Consider the following 17850-nt stretch of genomic DNA (forward strand, 5'->3'; position numbering starts at 1 on the left):
TTGTATTAATTACTGAACATGTTTCTACAATTCCAATACTAATACAAAGTGCAATGGGCCTCGTTTACGAAAGGGCACTAAACATTAGGGTCCACCTTAATTGCAATTAGTGTGCACAGTCATGATTTTGGTATATACTATTGCAATTGAATTAATTATCGCTCGAAATAGTGGGCATATTATGGTGCACACTGATTTTATTGTGCCACACTATGGTAATCAAAATGAATATGTGATTTGTATAGTAATGCATGATAATGTATTTAAATGAGGTATTCCGCTCTGAATAATGAGGTGAGCTTTATTCACATCGTATTTACTAAAGAGTGATAACTGTAGTGTGCATCTTAAAGTGAGCGATAGTTAGCTCGTTTAGAAACCAGGCTCTAACCACTGATGGGAGGACTATTTAAACCTGTTTTTCTGGGCTGAAATCTATCTGGCATCATGGAGCCTTTACTTGCATTACAGTTTTCATATGGACCAGTGTAAATGACCTGTAAATAACAGGTTGTATTAAGCGTGAATAAACATGAATTAATGTTATAAATTCTTAGATTTTATTTTATAGTTCATCACATTGGTACAAATAGAGTGGTTAAATAAAATACTGGACCAAACAAGGTATTATAATTGAAAACAACCTCCTTCACTATAAATTCTAACTCCTCTGTGTGCAGTTTCACTTTACGTTGCCTCTGTCTGTCCCTTGCTGAGTGCTACCTCCACTTTCACAATAAACTACTGACCAAAAGATACGCCTGGACTGCTGGGGATTTTGATATCACGGTGGTCACTGGTAAGTCTCTGACATTATCGTGCACATTAAGTTATCGCTCACAATACATGTACTGTGCACACTATGATATGTAAATTAGCCAAATAGTGTGCACGTAAATGAATGCGTTCTCTGTTAGTAACCGGGACAGTAAAATTTGATTTATGGTGCATGTTACAACTACATTTAGAGCCCTTTCATAAACGAGGCTCAGTGTCCTTTACTGTACTGCATTCTGTATACAGCGATACATGCTTCATTTTTTTTTTTTTTTTTTTTTGCTAAGGTGAAAATTATTTAATGTGAAATCATTCCACTGATTCATGGCATTCATTTGCTTCTCCTTATGCTCATGCTAGTCTATCATTCTTTATCAGCAGGATATATCCAAAATAATATACAACGGCTAAAACAAGATAGCGTTATTGTGTACAATACATTTATGACGCCTTCAACTACCTATTTTTTTTTAATGAAAAGGTTTTTTTTTATATGATATTTGTTTTTTATTATTATTCTATATCTAACAGTAACTGTCCATTCACATTTACCGAAAACATTTTTAAAAGTGCTGTAAATGTTAGTAAACATGAAATGCACAGAGTTCATTTACATCTTTATAACATTATAATGGACATATCCCAGTACATTGTAGATGTGTTCTTCATATTTGTAAATGGAATATCTGCTTGGGAGTCAGATTAGCTGTTTTTTTTTTTTTTTTCAACAACACAGACACTGAAGCAGGCCTGTCCATGGTTTATTTACACTCAAGTGTACAAATGTTTACTTACATAATGTACCTGAAGTAAAGTGTCTTGGTGTGCACTGGGCTTCACGTTGTCCCATTGTTGTGCCTGTGTTTGAACAGCCCCCGTAATGAACTGTCCCAGTAGCACACCTCCCTGAAGCAGTGTCCCCCTCCTTGTGACCTATCCTTCGACTCACAGTTTACGCTAATCATTGACAGAGCCTAATGCAGCAACAAGACAGTCCTGCAGTTCATTCTACAGATGAAGAGAGACTGCACGACTGAGTCACAGCCTGATTTTCCTGTTCATTTATTTCATGTTTTACTTATTTGAAGCGCATTTTGATTCACCATGTACAGCCTAGGATTGATAAGCCCTCTAGCTTTTGCTTTGCTTTGTGTAGGATTGGTTGCTTGTGAGCTAGGGGATGGAAGATCTGTGTGGAGAAAACTGTCGAGCCTGAACTCTCTGAATGAAAGCCAGCTCTTTCTACATGATACATTCCCCCAGGATTTCCTCTGGGGGGCTGGGACTGCAGCATTTCAGACTGAGGGAGCTTGGGATCAGGATGGCAAAGGCCCCTCCATCTGGGACCACTTCACTCATTCTCAGCACATCAGGTTTGGCAATGTGACAGCAGACCACTCCAGTGACAGCTACACACTGTGGCACAATGACCTGGCAGCTCTTCAGCACTTAGGAGTACAGACCTATGGGTTCTCAATTTCCTGGCCACGACTTTTTCCCAATGGGACAGTGGGGGCTGCCAACAAGAAAGGTGTGAAGTTCTATAACCGGCTTATCGATTCCTTAAAAATGGTTAATATTGAGCCTATAGTTACTCTCTACCACTGGGACCTGCCCCTAGTGCTTCAACTCAAGAATGGAGGATGGAAGAGTGAGAGCATAGTGGAGATCTTCAATGACTATGCAACCTTTTGTTTTCAGACTTTTGGGGACCGTGTCAAGTACTGGGTTACTATCCACAATCCCTATCTGGTTGCTTGGCATGGCTACGGGACAGGTATGCATGCTCCCGGAGAAACAGGGAATTCTGCGGCTGTCTCTACAGTTGTACACAATCTAATCAAGGTAAGCCAGTGTTCTCATCGTGGACTTCGTGTGTGCTTAATAACTCAATTTTCCACATTACAGCTTTATGGTATTTGTTCTATCAGTCAGTCTCCTAGCAAGGTAAGAATCCTTAGTCAGAGACATTAACTTCATTTTCACTGTTGCTGTTTCACATTTTCCTTACTGTTTTATGTTTATTCTGAGACAGAGAAAAATCCTAACAGCTCTTTATTGGAGCAACAAAATCCAGGACCACTAATCAAATCATTGCAAACAACATACAAGAGTAAGTGAAATGTAAAGATAATAACATTTTAAGTGGTAGTTTCCCAATTTTACATTTACAAGATATTCGTTTGACTGCATTTTAAAATAAAAGGCGTTTACACCGTTGCTGGTATTAAATGTTAGATTGCATTAAGATATTATAACAATGGAATAAGATCTTATTATTTGTGATGATCTGTGCTTGCTGGTGCATTAAGAAAAACAAAGCTTGTTTGCTGACATTGACATTACTTCACAATTGCTCAGTGAGACAGGAGGACATGTTTATGGTATAGGCTTATCTTTTACTGATATTACCCCATTTTTATAGTTACTTTATTGCTGTATTAGTTAGTAAGTAACAACATGAAATCAATCATTGTTAAAGTCGCTTCACCACCAGTACCAATACATTTTCCCATCACTATAATTCTCTGCCATAGGCTCTTGCTGGGTTTGAATATAGAACCATTGTAACTCACTGTTTTTAAAACACACATCCCCCATATTGCCTTTCTGATCCACGTTGCCAAATGCTAAGTCATGTTAAATAGTTTTTTGTTGTTGTTGTAGTTTTTTTATAAGAGATATGTGATACCTTCTGTGTTTATTTACTTTATTTATTTATTTATTGGGAATACCAATAGAATAAGGCTCCACCCCATTCTTCACTGAGCCAGTTTTATATAGCAGCTACAGAAATGGACACTTGATCAAGGGTGTTTAGGGTAACATTGACAACATCCCCATTGCAAGACTGAATAGCTATTAGGATTCTGGGACACAGATGGATACTAAATTGAATTTTGCATGTCACATTGAACAACTGCTAAAAAAAAGCTAAGAATTACATTAGGTTTTCTAAATTGAAAAAGTCACCTAAGACTTGCTCTACAAAAGTTCCACCTCTGTTCGACTATGGAAATATTACAATATTTCTATAAATGCCTTTTATTCTCCTAAAGAAACTAGCTGTTTTGTGTCACACAGTTTGCGTCTCCTTCTAAATGACCTACAGAATTGTAAGGTCTCAGGTGACAGGTTTCATACACTTTGAAAGACGTTTTTATTAAGAATTATAGAATGTATCGAATCTGGGGGTAGATGGAGACACCCTGTCGACAGTTTCTCTGAATGTATGTCACACTAAATTGTTACATAAATTATTAATGAGCGACTGAATCTAATGAATCTTACCAGAACCCCGTATTTTATTAAAGGTAATGGCCAGAAAGAGTGTGTGGGAGGAATTATACAATCCCTAGAAGCTACAGAAAAGAACACGCATATTTAGTGCACAGCCAAAGCCAACCAATGTTGAGCCACAAACATACCACCTAGACATTATTGCTTCATCACAACATAATGGAATTGTTCCTTCCAGCTGGAAGATGAAGGCCTTAGTCTGAGCCTGCAAGTGGTTTGTAATTGTAGTAAGCCAGCATGAATATATTTCCTTTCTGTTTTTTTTCTAGGCTCACGCAAACGCATGGCACACGTATGACAAACGTTTTCGCCAACTGCAGGATGGGTTTGTGTCAATAGCTTTGGGGTCCCACTGGATTGTGCCTGGGAAAGGAAACACGAATCCTGTCAATGTTGAAAGGTGCCAACAGTCCATGGAGGCTGTGCTGGGCTGGTTCGCGGCACCCATATATGGAAATGGTGACTACCCTGCTGTATTGAAAAACAAAAACCATGACCTTATCCCTTTCTTTACGGAAGACGAGAAAAAACACATCAGTGGAACGGCTGACTTCTTTGCCTTTTCGTTCGGGCCCAACAACTTCCGCTCAGCTCTAGCAAAGTCAGGCCAGCAAGCTTCACTCAACATGAGGCAGGCTCTGAACTGGATCAAACTGGAATACAACAACCCCAGGATTCTCATTGTGGAGACTGGCTGGTTCACAGATCACAAGGTTACAACTGAAGACACCACTGCTATTTATCTGATGAAGAAGTTTATAAACGAGGTGCTGCAAGGTGGGTAGAAGGCTTTGGCAATCATATTATTACTCAACAGTAAACTTTAAGAGAATCTCTTTATTATTTTTGATAATAAGAACAATATGTTAGGGGTCTGACATGTCACATTATTCTGAATTTGTTTAGGTTCACTTTGCTTATTATTTTCTGTTTCATCAGACCCTGGTGACCTTTTAAAAGTTAGAAGTTTGAAGCTTCAGAATGCTTCTCAGACATCTTTTTACGTTCCGCTGGTACATCATACTGTAACCTGTCTCCCTACGACACTCTGCTCCTAGTGGATTTAAGAAGTACATCAGTAAGAAGAAATACCACCTAGAACAAATGTTGTATTTCATACACGCACGATGGTGACACGATGGTGTACCAGGTGAACTTGGAGAGAAACAAGCAGGAAGCCACAGGGATGCTTTACTTCAAAGTTTTAAAAACGTACCAGTGTGTGATGGCTGAAATAGAAAAGGATATTCTGTGAATCTAAACAAGGACAAGAAGAAGTGAATCTCAACCAGAAGAATACATTAGTTAACAAATTAGTGCTCCTCATTTGTGGAACTCTGTTCGGTTGACGCTGGATTATTTTAAGTCTAAATTGATTATTTTGTTATGTGCTTTAGATAATTTATTGTAGCTGGAGTGTATTGTGCACATTAACTCTTTAGTTTTGTTTTTAACTTTGTACAGCACTCTGGGATGTCATGGGACGAAGGGTGTTATATAAAAATACATTTGTATTAGTTACGATAACTGTGATTTACTGTATCAAACCCATGCAGAGAAGGTGCACAGCGTTTGTTAAATAAATGTTTTTGTCTCCTTTCAGCTATTAAACATGATGGTGTGGATGTCTTTGGCTACACAGCATGGTCGCTGGTTGATGGCTTTGAGTGGCAATATGCCTATAACAGCCGAAGGGGTCTGTTTTACGTGGATATCAATAGTAAGGAAAAAACGAGAATTCCCAAAACGTCTGCTCTTTTCTACAAACAGATTATCAAACATCGTGGCTTTCCGGGGAGCGAGATAATCCAACCCATTCAGGGGCAATTTCCCTGTGACTTTCAGTGGGGGGTCTCAGACTCTACTCTTCAGGCAAGTCAAAACTGCATGTGTGTACTGTATATTGTACATTGCAGGTTCTTCAGTATAGCCCGCAGTGCTTGGAATTCTATTGGCATCATTTATACGGACAATGCAACAGCTGCCATTGACAGACAGCAGCATAGATTAGAAGAAACGGCAGGATGCATTTACTACTGTAATTTAGTTTCAGGGATTGCTTTTAGTTTTCATCAATGCACTGCCGGCCCCTCTCTTTAAATCTCTAATTAGTATTAGTTTGGACACCTACCAAGTGGTTTCAGCTTAGAAAATATATATTCATCAAAATTCTGCAACATCATTGCATAAGTGCAGATTTAAAACATAATCATATTATTACATTACCCAGCAACACCTGCTGCAGTTGTAAACAAGGGTGCACAAAAAGAATTCCATACATATTTATTGCAGGATGTGTTTTATCTTTTTAGGCTTTTCCACAGTCCTAGAAAAAAGACAATGGTCAAAACTGATACCCTGCCCTTTGTCAACTCCTAGAAGCCATGTTCAGCTTCCCCAGTTTAATTCCAGTCTTTATCCTAAACCACAGGTGCATCTCACATCCTCCTCTCCTCAATTCACTGATCCTAACCTGTACCTCTGGAACATCACTGGAGACGGGGGTCTTCACAAAATCAGTGACGTCAAGCTGAAGACACGATCTGCCCAGTGCACAGCCTTCAGCGCCATCAGGAATCATCTGCATTTGGTTAGAAAACTGAAGGTAGATCACTACAGGTTCGGCCTCAACTGGTCCCTCATTCTACCCAACGGTGACCTCTCCGCTATCAACACAGAGGCCCTGACATACTACCGGTGTGTGATTACAGAGCTGCGGAAGCACAACATCAAGTCCTTGGTGACTTTGTACCATCCAACCCACCACCACCACCTTGGCCTGCCTGTGTCTTTGCATAGTGCTGGGGGGTGGCTCAACAGGTCCACTGCTCATGCCTTCAGGGACTACGCTGACCTGTGTTTTAAAGAGTTAGGGGAATGGGTTGGGCTGTGGATCACTGTGAATGAACCCAACAGGCTAAGTCATGCTTACAGTGCAAACAGCAGTGATACATACACAGCCGGCCACAACTTGATCATGGCGCACGCAATGGCCTGGCAGTTGTACGACAAGCATTACAGGGTCCGGCAACATGGACTGGTATCGCTCTCCTTGCACGCCGACTGGGCCGAACCTGCCAATCCATACCTGTCGTCCCATGCTGCTGCCGTACAGAGGTTCCTGCAGTTTGAGCTGGCTTGGTTCATGGAGCCTATCTTCAGGACTGGCGATTACCCTGCAGCAATGCGCCATTACCTGCGGGAGAAGAACATAGAAGGGCTGTCGCAGTCCACTCTCCCACATTTTACCGAGAAGGAAAAGAAAATCATCAGGGGTGCAGCTGACTTTGTGGCCCTGAACCACTTCACCACACACCTGGTGATACACCAGCGGCAGAATGGCAGCCGGTACGAGCACGACCGCGACGGCAACCTCATGTCAGACATCACCTGGCCCAGCTCCCCCCTGGGCTTATCTGTGGTACCCTGGGGGATTCGCAGAGTTCTAAACTGGGTCAAGGCCAGCTATGGAGATGTAGCCCTTTACATTACGGCTAATGGGGTAGATGACAGATCTTATACAGATGAGCTCAGAACATTTTATATCAAGCATTACATTGAAGAGGTGTTAAAAGGTGAGTTTCATTATGTATACTGACTGTTCTGGTTGTGGGTTAATTTAACTGTTATAAAGTGCTTTACAGTTTTTAAACAGAAAGTGCCACAAAATGAGAGGAATCCGTTACAAGCTGGCCTTTCTACTCCTGGTCTTTGTTTCAACCTGGTTCCAAATGATTTAAGTGAACGAATTAACCCTCCTTCCAGGCCCTGAGTAGTAAATTACTGCTGTTAAACCTGGAGTGTGCCGTGATTGGACACCCCTGCAGTATTATAAAATAACATTTAAAAAAAAAAAAAAAAAACATTTTATACAACCTTGAATTATAAAACTTGATTGTGAACTAGATACAGTTACAAATAAGGGAATTAATTCTTCACATACTCATACAGTATGCTGATGTGTATGAATGACTTGTTACCACCTGTTTCATCCACGTTAGGCAAACCTGAGTAACACTAACATGATAACCTTGTGTTTTTTCAAGTAAGCATAACAATGAACTGACAAAAAATGTCACAAAAAACAGTAATTACATCTTACTACAGCTATGGCCAAATGTTTAGCATCCCGATGAAATTAACTCATTTTGCTTCATGAAGTTGAATGAAACCTGCTGAATAATCTTACATTAACATATCAAATTGCACACCGCTTTGTAGTTTTCCATATTCTTTACAAAAAAACTGTCAGACACTGTACTTCTATTATGGTTTCCAGTAGATTTTTTTTTTTGATAATTATGTCTAATCCAAAAATTCAAAACCTTTGTCCATAGTTGTAGGCGGGTACCAGCAGACCAAATCCTCCCTTCCCCAAAAGCAGGGAGCAACTGTAGTACTGTCTGTAAAAACAGTATCTGATGCTATTAAAACGGACTGATGACGATTTTCTACCCCTTTCTCAACAGCCCATCAACAAGATCACGTCAACATCAAAGGATACTACATCTGGAAGTTACAGGATAAGCATGTGCCACAGTTTGGATTGTTCAACTACAAATCCAGCTCCAAGGCCTCAGTGCAGTTTTACAGCCAACTGGTGACTAGCAATGGCTTTCCTTTAGAAAAACAAGTCCGATCATGTGAGGACAAGATAAAGCAGAAAAACTGTTTACTGTGTGCTATGATACTGGAGAGAAAGCCCTTGCTTTTCTTTGGGGCCTGTCTTCTCATCATTGTAGCGCTCTGTATTTCAGTGCTTCTCATTTACCAAAGGAAACGAAGGAAGCCACACTAAAATGAACCCCTCTCTCCTGAATGGGTTGGGCTTGTTTGCGCAGTTTTATGTAAGAGACAGTAAGCACTGTGTTATTTTCCAGTTACTCCTGCCCCGAGAGCACATTTTAAATTGAAGAAAGTACAAGCCTAAAGATTTGTAAATGAATACTTCTTTATTTTTTATACTTGACTGAAAAACATGTCAAACGCGTCTTAAATGGTCATTGTTGAATGTAGAGGTTATGCTAGTAAATACTTTTAAAAAGTAGCAGGCTTCCAAAAAAATATACCGTTACATGTGTTGCTACAACTGTTTAAATAATGTACCTGTCATTTTTCTTTTTATTATTAAAATGCTGACAACTTTTTACACTTACAACTTTAATGTCTGTTTCAAAGCTTTTTTTTTTTTTCAAAATGACCAGAGGTCTGAGATCTGTCCAGGAAGAGGAAGAGCAATAAAATAAAAACAACAAAACTTGACAGGTACATTATTTAAACAGTTGTAGTAGCACTTTGACATACTGTTACAGCGAACAATATCCGAGTTTTGTGAAGACACTCTTCAGTACTGAATTGGTTTTGTGGCACAGAATTTAATAAGCAGGACATCCTTTTATATACAGCACAGGATTGCTGTGATTTCTATCACATTTATATCTTTGTGTATTTTTTTTTTTATCAAGAAATTGTTTTTTGCTATCATTAATTGCTTTCAATGACTCATGTTTAATAGTTTCATCCTGTTTGAAAATAATGTATATTGAATTTTAAAAAATGCAATCCAAATTACATTTTAATCAAATTCTAATTTGCTAATGTTTCTTAAAAAAAAAGGCTGATTATAAAATAAATGCTAATAACCTGTTATTGCCATGAAGGAGTTAGCTTTTATTTCTGTGTTTAACTTTGTATAAATTTTGTATGTAAGTATGTATTTGGTACAACCAAAAATAAGGGTGAATTTATGTTGACCTGACTATAAAATATCATTGAACACCATGCAGCCAAGCAGAAAGACAGCCGGGACCAAGCAATGCCAGTGTTCAGGGTTTCAATGCGTGTCCCACTATACAGAACATATTATACACGCCTTGCTTCTTAATGGGCATTTCGGATTGCATTTGGCTAGAATCCGATGCACACAGAAACATGAAATAGTTTTGGCATATCATACATCTGTATTTTCATTTGAGCTATGAAGTGAATTCTCCTGTACACTTTATGTATTAGCACACACTGTCTGCTCTTTTCTTCATTAACAACATTTCTTGTAAGAGGCATTACACAAGTACTCCAGCCCTCCCACAGCTCCGTCAGTGAATTGAACAACACTAGTTCAGAACACACTGTCACATTATCTGGTCGTGTGCCCTGGTTGGCTGCAGCCCTGCAACATACTGTTGGCAATTTCCCAGGTACTGTAAAATAAATACAAATACAATACTTACTAGTCTCTTGTGATAGTCCTGGAACCCACGAGCTGCAGCCATTTGTAAATGTGAAGCAGGTGTTTAAACCTGTTCATTATAATCTAGTTCTAAACTGCAAAGAATGTCCAGTTTAACTGTTTTCACACTTTAATTTGCACTTTGCTTGCTAGGTTTAGTCTTTTTTTGTGGTGTATTCCTTTTATTATTATTTTTACATATTGTATGAGCCAGATGCAATATATTATGTCACAACCTAACGTAACTGTCCACATTTTAGAACATCGATGTTGCCTCAGCAACAAAACAGATTGGATCAATTGCAATTAACTCACAGTAGTGTAGTAACGAGATTTCATAGCTAATACGGAGGACAGCACTAAGTGTAAGCTAGAGCCAATTGCAATTAACTCAACCTCTCCAGATAATCTTTAACACCCACCTGCAGACTATCTAAATCGCAATGAACACAATGTCACAGCTGTCAGACCCCTAGAGGTGTGTGACACAGGTAGAAAGTTAATACAGAAATTCTTCAGACTATCGGTAACTTTAGTACTAAGTATTAACAGCAGATCGTTAAATGTACCCCCCCCCCCCCCCAATTACTGCTAATTCAATTAAATGCAATGAATATTAATCTATAAACAGTTAATGGGTGAAATATGAAGTATTTCACTGCACATGAACTGGTGAAACTCTATTTAACTCCTTACTTCATTCCACTAATTATTCATGTGTGTGACAATGCTATAATCACCACACCTCAATGGAGATGCAATGCAAACCCCCCCCCCCCCCTCCGATGTGATTGAGCCAGGAGGGAGCGCAGCTGAGGAAAACCAGAGTGGACGGCGTGGAGACACACGAGGTAAACTGGGGAAAAGACGCAACGAGACGTTCTCTACAGCGTCCACCGAATTATGCTTAAAGGCTAATGTATGGGGTTAACTTATAACACAGCTGCGAGAGCAATTGAAACAAATTAACCCCAGGTGTAATACAATCCATTGGAGTAGGTAATTCTGTACAATTCTTAATATTTTAGGTACCAATTAAGAATTCAACATATGAACTACAACAGGTCTTGTCTAGTTTGTTCAATGAATATTCATTTGAATTAATGTAAGTTCTTTACATGTAGGAGGGAACAGACAAAACAATTATTCATTCAGCTCCAGTCACACGTTCCCAATCAGAAAGGGAACACTCATCAGTTTAACCTCTCAAGAGGTCTGTGCTAAAGTTCTGGTTCAGCAGATTCCTAATTTCACACAATGCACCTTTAATTCGAATTGGTTATAATAGTTTGTGATTAACTGGAGAAGATCCTCAAATAGCATTGCAGTGGCTTGTATGTGTTCAGTCCCCAGTGCTGTACTAAATTCTAACATACATTCCCATTACCCACCATGTCTGAAGGTGTATTTTTGCAGCATTCATTTGTAAACTATAAAACTGAAAAAATAAGCTCTTTAGTCAAGCACAGAAGCTGGCATTCAATTTCATGCAAAGTAGAAAACAAATGCAAGGGTCACCACCTAGTGCAAAACATTCCTGGAAACAGATTCAGATCAGAAAGAGCAGGTGGTTCCTCTTACAATTCTGTGCTGGGAAACTTATTTCTGGAAAGGTGCTGGGTTTAAGATTAATATAGGCAGGGTGGGTACCAATCAGATTCTTCCTAGATTTGCAGTAGTATTCAAATAACTAAAGATATACCTCCTCAGAGATCATAGGATATAGAGAGAAAAAACAAACTACATTTCCATTTTTGTGGGATAAAATTTATTTCGTCCTGAATGAGCCATTTTTTTGTTTGTTTTTAATCGGAGGTCATCTCAACCACAGTGGTCTTCTCGCTCACGTAAATCCCATCCAAGAACTTACGGATATCCTTCTTCTTGACAGTCGTTGCTTGTTGGATCAGGGCAGCTGCAAAGAAACACCACACAAAAAGTCAGAACCAAAAACTGATCCAAGGTAACCTGCTGTGGTAGGAAGTTGCTTTTTCAAGGTCTTAAGTTTACTGGGTGTTCCACTGTCAAATGGTCCCAGATTCACCAAAATATCCTCCTTCAAAACAGAGACCACCAAGTTTTCCTGATCCAATTGAAGAAATGTCATTAGAATGTAAACATGCAGCCCCAGCACAGCTGTAAATACCAAACTAGTGCAATTAAACATGCAAAAAGTAGACCACCATACCTACAACCATCATATTAACATTATTGTACTCTCAACATACTAAAGAATATCCTAACCAAATATTACAAGTGAATATATTCCTTCAGACATACTGAAAGTGGGCTACACAAGCATCCAGATGGACAGCCTCCACGTATACAGACATTGCAAACCACAGGGTGGCCTGCTGTGTTGAAAAAGAACTGCCCATGTGTTTACACTATGACCAAGTTCATAAACTGCAAGTTGCCATCCAGAATATTTGTGCTTGAAAAGCTGCAAAACAGTGGCAACTGAATGTAACCACCACACTGCAGGCAGGCGTCTTTCAAGCCATAACAGCATGTAAAGCTTAATGTACATTTAAAAAAAAAAAGAAAAACATAAGCTGTCTCATTGGCAGTTCAAACTGTGTTAAGGCTTTTGATTTTTTACAAATATTCAAAAAAACGTACTTCACAATATACAGAATCCAACACCCTCCACTAGATTCAGTGTAGAAAAACTAAATCAGAAAGTTTATTCAGATCACCTCGGGCAAGACCATCTGAGCAGCAAAGTGGTCAGAAAGCATGCAGATTACCAGACCATAAGGGGATCCACAGGGTTACCATTACAATTAAATTTAATGACCAGGTAGAAAGTAAAAAGGATCTGAATTTGGCACTTCATCCAAAGCAAAAAAATAATTGTGTTAAGAGGACTGAAGCAAATGAAACCAGGCAACTAAGAGGCCGTCGTCCTCCTTCAGAACTCGCGTCCACAGAACTTGCAACACAAACCTGAGTTGGACACCAGCTCAATGTCGTTGCCTTCAAGAACCAGCTCATCTTTCAGTGCCTGGGAGACATTGCAGCTCACACCTGTGTGACATTTAAAAGGGTTAGACAATTCACACTGAGAACCAACTAGGAGCAGAAACTACTAGCCATTCTGAACCTGTTACAGATTAACCTGACAAACTCAAGTCTCTGAATTCTGATCCTTCCAAAAGAAACAATTGAACACTGACCTATGGGTGTTATGTTTTAAAGTTCTGATAATTCTTGCTAAGTGGATTACATATTACAGTAAAGTACTAGATGATAATTTATTGGAAGAAAAAACTGACTGTCAGAAACTACATGAATGTGGAATTAGAACATTCTGTACACCCAACGGCAAACCAAGGGGTAAATACTGCACAGAATCTCTTCTTATATACACAGCTCCTGAAGGTACAGTAAACACCTACCCTCCCTCATGCGTACTCTGCGGATGTACTTTTCTCCCAAGAAATTCCTGATTTCCACCAGAGACCCAGTTTCCTGAACAACCACATTGATGGGGAAATGAGCATACACAGACCTCATCTTGTAACGGAAGCCCTGTAAGACAAACGCAGGGTTCAGATTAGTGCTCAAATAACTCTTAAGGGGATAAAAAATGTTTTTATTGTATTAATGTCTAATTAGAATGTGTGATGAGTTGGGGGGGGGGGGGGGGGGGGGGTGACAGACGGACGGAACAGAGACTAAAGTTGTCTACTATGCAAAGGACAATGACAGCCTTTGAATTCATCCAGCGTAAGCATTTAGACAGTTTAACAAAGTTTCACGTGGCAGCACTCACAAAAGTGACTCCCTTGATCATGTTCTGAACATGACTGCAGATGGTTCGTACTGTAGCAAGCTCCTTTCTGTTACCCCACCATTTGTCAACACGAAGCTGAGAAGAAAAAAAAAAAACATTGTAAAGCATATGGACAAGAGTCAAGCATACTGACACAAACACTGCTAGCCATTACCAACATGCTAAGATGATCTATGTGCACTGCTTCCCTTTATAATATAATTTGTATTTTTATATAGCGCCTTTCATAGCAGACCACCATCACGTGAACTATGCATCAGCTGCAGTCACTTACATCTCGCCCAAAAGATGGAGCACAAGGAGGTTAAATGACTTGCTCAGGGTCACACAGTGAGTCAGTAGCTGAGCTGGACCGGGGACCTCCTGCTTATAAGCCAGTTTCTTTAACCACTGTCCATGTCTACATGCCTTTCTTGATCTATCGAAACAGCATACAAATACCATCCTGAATTTCCAGGAGATCCATTGCATGAAAGTATTTGTTACAGTAGACAAAGCTGGCAAGCCCTACTGAAATGCACACTAACTATTAGGAGACCTATCACTACCATGGTCTTGGGCTTGACACTGGTCGAATTTAAATGCCTTAAGAGTAAAACCTGTACCTTTTTCAAGGAACGACCCAGAACTATATTAATGGCACAGCAGTTTTCTTAATCCAGAACAGCCTTTTCTGCCTAAACTTATCTAAACATTTAGCATCTTTATACAAAATACAGAACAATCGCACACAGCAATGTTGGAAATGGTTACCAGTACAGTATATTTCTACTCTGGCCATGTCGCATTCTAGAAACGTACCCAATTCATACCAAGAACCACTATGCAGAAAACATCAGCAACTGCTGGCCAGCTGGTGAAATATTTACTGAGCTCTCCCAGGGCACCCAGAATCATGTAGGAAAATAGACAAACAGTTCACTTTTAGTGGTCTATTCTCTTCTTGGGCAGGCTCAGCCATATCCTCGATCAGCTGGAGACAATAGTACACAGTGCTGGTCTCTGCTGGAAATTTTGCTCACGGTAGGTATGTTATCTGTATCAGACACCAGTTCATCAATCGCGGCATGCTTACCCTTTTTTTCTTGTTGCCGAGGAGGCTCAGCTCAAGGTTGATGTGGTTGAATTCTCTGCGCAGAGTTCCGCGGGGTCCCTTCACGATTACCGTGCGCCCTTTCAGGGACACCTCGACTGCAAACACACACACAAGACTGCATGACGTTTCTATTCCCCACAAAAAAAAAGCACTACATGATCAAGAGTAAAAACATTCTCTACGGCATACCGTACTTACCGTTGCCGGGGATGTCGACGGTCTGGTTGCTGAGAATGGTCTTCATTCTGATAGGGAAATAAACAATAACGCGTTCAGATTGACTTCAGTGCTTTAAAAACAACGGCATTAGCGTGTTTTTCTACACGACACTCCCAGTACAAAACTTACCACTTGAAAGCTTGAACACAGGCCTATAGCACTTTCTACACTACTCGGCTGGATGTCCATCTTGCTATGGAGTCCAACTTCTCAAACTAAGCAATGCGAGTCTGGATGTTTCAGTTACTGTCCCCATGTCCAACACTTCCTATCTACACGGTGTGTAATTCAACAGCGCCTCATCTTGGGGAGGTTTTAGACTTGCTCTTTACGTTTTGTATAAAGTAACGTTTTATAATTCGGAACTGGAATTGCATGCCATTGAAACCAAGGGACACAGGCCTGGTTCGGAGAACGTCTGGCAAAACTGTAATTGTTGGGTCCACCGATCGTTAAACTCCCAAATACACATCCCGTCGTTATAAGCACAATATCTATTTTCCAGTGGCGTTTATTATATTCACATTATACAGACAATCTTTAAAGATGCGGTTGGATTTTCCTACACAGCCAGAGCACTCCCCTACTCTTACCTCGCTGATGCCGGAGGAAAAGAAGGAGGGACGACGCCCGCACGCAATTGTACATTGCGGACGTTCTACGTCATCACGTATTTGATGCACAGTTCAGACGCGACCATATAATAGCAGAACGCTTTGAAAAAAAAAAACCCCACACACTTAATTGATTTGTGACAATTACAAAATGTAAGTCCCTCGCAATGAACTCTACATTATTATCCCCTCTATGTCTACAATACTCCTAGCCATAAATGTATTGTACAGCCATGCTTAATCGAATTCAGATTTCTTAGCTGTGCGATCTAGTTGACTGGCTGATTCTGCTGTGGAAGATTGGCTTACAATAAGACAGTAATCATTAGAAATGTATTTACTTAAACACTCATAATCTGTCAGCCGACCTCCTGTGACAGGACTGGTAAGTAATTAGTGCAACGAAGGAATATGAGATGTGTGTATTTGAGTGAGCGTGATCGGGTTCGTCCTGCTCTGGAATCAACTCCCCAGTAATGTTGTTGAAGCTGACACCCTGGGATCCTTCAAGAAGCTGCTTGATGAGATTCTGGGATCAATAAGCTACTAACAACCAAACGAGCAAGATGGACAGAATGGCCTCCTCTCGTTTGTAAACTTTCTTATGTTCTTATATTCTAAGATAACATTCACCTAGATTACATTTGGCACAGAAAAAAATCAATTTTCTAAGTGGATGTTATTGTATAACAGTTTGTTTTTAAGGGCAATGCTATTTCCAGTTTGTGGCGCAATTAGTTTCGTTTGCGGTTTATTATTTTCAAAAATAAAATAAAAAAAAAAAAACACAAAACACCGACTTCATTATACTACACATACAAACTGCATAAAAACAAACTAAATATATTTTAAACTTTCTGAATGTCAGTTTTCACATTATTCTGACAGTCGCAACATTAAAAAATAGTTTACATATTTTAGGCTGGTATTTCTACAACGAAACGAAATTCAAGTTATTTATATACAGTAAACGGTTAGTGCCACGTGTCTGTGGAGGTAGATCACTGCCAAATATTCGTATGCGTAAAAATAATTTGTAAAATAATCAAAAATACGAATACAGCTTAATATATACGAGTTGGATAGAGCGTGAAAATACTGTAAAATTCATTACAGAGGTGACAGGGCTTGCTGTTGACTGGGGGGACAGTCGATCGAATCGTTTGTGATACCAAGAATTGCATTTGATATAAAAAAATACGATTACAATACCGATATCAAAAACGCCATTCTTGATATCAGCAATTAAGGATTAAATGTTAAAACGGCTTGCCATTCACCTCTATGGGTGTGGTTTTGTAAAATATTTGGGTTGGATTAAATGACCCGCATCAGGTTTTTACTGGCGTCCAGTCGAAGTTCCCTCACCTAAAGACACAAGTGCTCCGCGTCGTCATTGTATTCTACAACACGATCACATGGCAAGGGTGATGAATTGAGGTATTAAAACCGTGTTTAATTCATAACAATAACCTAACCCTAAAGCTAAGGTTGGTGCGGTATTGGCTGTTGATCACCAATTGCGGGTGCGCCTCGTTATCAGCGAAGCCTTACTCCTATACAACAGGTTAGTTTACGTGTTTTCCGGTACTGGCGCAGCAAAACTAAAAAAGCCAAAATCACAATTTAATTGTTAAAGTGTGTAGTACCCAACACTCTTAGGTGAAATGTAGAAAAAAACTCAATTCCTCTCATAAAGAGAAATAAGTCGCCAAAGTAAGGTAAACATGCCCTTTCTCTCCCAACGTATATTTTGTCCTGTCCCTGTCTGTGCAATGCTCATTGTGGTCCCTATTGGCGCAAGGAAATACGAGTT

At 39.6% G+C, this 17850-nt stretch overlaps 2 protein-coding genes across 2 annotated transcripts; one reads left to right on the forward strand and one right to left on the reverse strand.

Moving 5' to 3' along the window:
* The first annotated feature begins 1759 nt into the window (after nucleotides 1–1759).
* On the forward strand, nucleotides 1760–9174 carry LOC121327458 (beta-klotho-like). Its single transcript, XM_041271514.1, has 5 exons — nucleotides 1760–2622; nucleotides 4347–4854; nucleotides 5681–5949; nucleotides 6509–7652; nucleotides 8547–9174. Exons 1-5 carry the CDS (start codon nucleotides 1882–1884, stop codon nucleotides 8873–8875), a joined length of 2991 nt encoding a protein of 996 aa, XP_041127448.1. The 5' UTR covers nucleotides 1760–1881; the 3' UTR covers nucleotides 8876–9174.
* A 2883-nt stretch (nucleotides 9175–12057) lies between these two features.
* LOC121329287 (60S ribosomal protein L9-like) lies at nucleotides 12058–15948 on the reverse strand. Its single transcript, XM_041274824.1, has 7 exons — nucleotides 15550–15948; nucleotides 15400–15446; nucleotides 15181–15296; nucleotides 14085–14180; nucleotides 13708–13840; nucleotides 13256–13336; nucleotides 12058–12221 (listed from the first exon to the last, which is right to left on the reverse strand). Exons 2-7 carry the CDS (start codon nucleotides 15443–15445, stop codon nucleotides 12112–12114), a joined length of 582 nt encoding a protein of 193 aa, XP_041130758.1. The 5' UTR covers nucleotide 15446; nucleotides 15550–15948; the 3' UTR covers nucleotides 12058–12111.
* Between the last annotated feature and the right edge of the window lie 1902 nt (nucleotides 15949–17850).

Source organism: Polyodon spathula, chromosome 2 (assembly GCF_017654505.1).
Source record: "Polyodon spathula isolate WHYD16114869_AA chromosome 2, ASM1765450v1, whole genome shotgun sequence".
In the NCBI taxonomy this organism is placed as follows: Eukaryota; Metazoa; Chordata; class Actinopteri; order Acipenseriformes; family Polyodontidae; genus Polyodon; species Polyodon spathula.

What these genes read in the sequence shown, in the direction of transcription:
- LOC121327458 (XM_041271514.1), top strand. Translation starts at nt 1,882, where the DNA reads ATGTACAGCCTAGGATTGATAAGCCCTCTAGCTTTTGCTTTGCTTTGT. An exon ending in TCTCAGACTCTACTCTTCAG is followed by an intron (nt 5,950 to 6,508) that starts GCAAGTCAAAAC and finishes CCTAAACCACAG; the next exon opens with GTGCATCTCACATCCTCCTC. An exon ending in CATTGAAGAGGTGTTAAAAG is followed by an intron (nt 7,653 to 8,546) that starts GTGAGTTTCATT and finishes CTTTCTCAACAG; the next exon opens with CCCATCAACAAGATCACGTC.
- LOC121329287 (XM_041274824.1), bottom strand. Translation starts at nt 15,445, where the DNA reads ATGAAGACCATTCTCAGCAACCAGACCGTCGACATCCCCGGCAACG. An exon ending in TGATCAAGGGAGTCACTTTT is followed by an intron (nt 13,841 to 14,084) that starts GTGAGTGCTGCC and finishes TTTGTCTTACAG; the next exon opens with GGCTTCCGTTACAAGATGAG. An exon ending in TGAGCTGGTGTCCAACTCAG is followed by an intron (nt 12,222 to 13,255) that starts GTTTGTGTTGCA and finishes GTTTCTTTGCAG; the next exon opens with CTGCCCTGATCCAACAAGCA.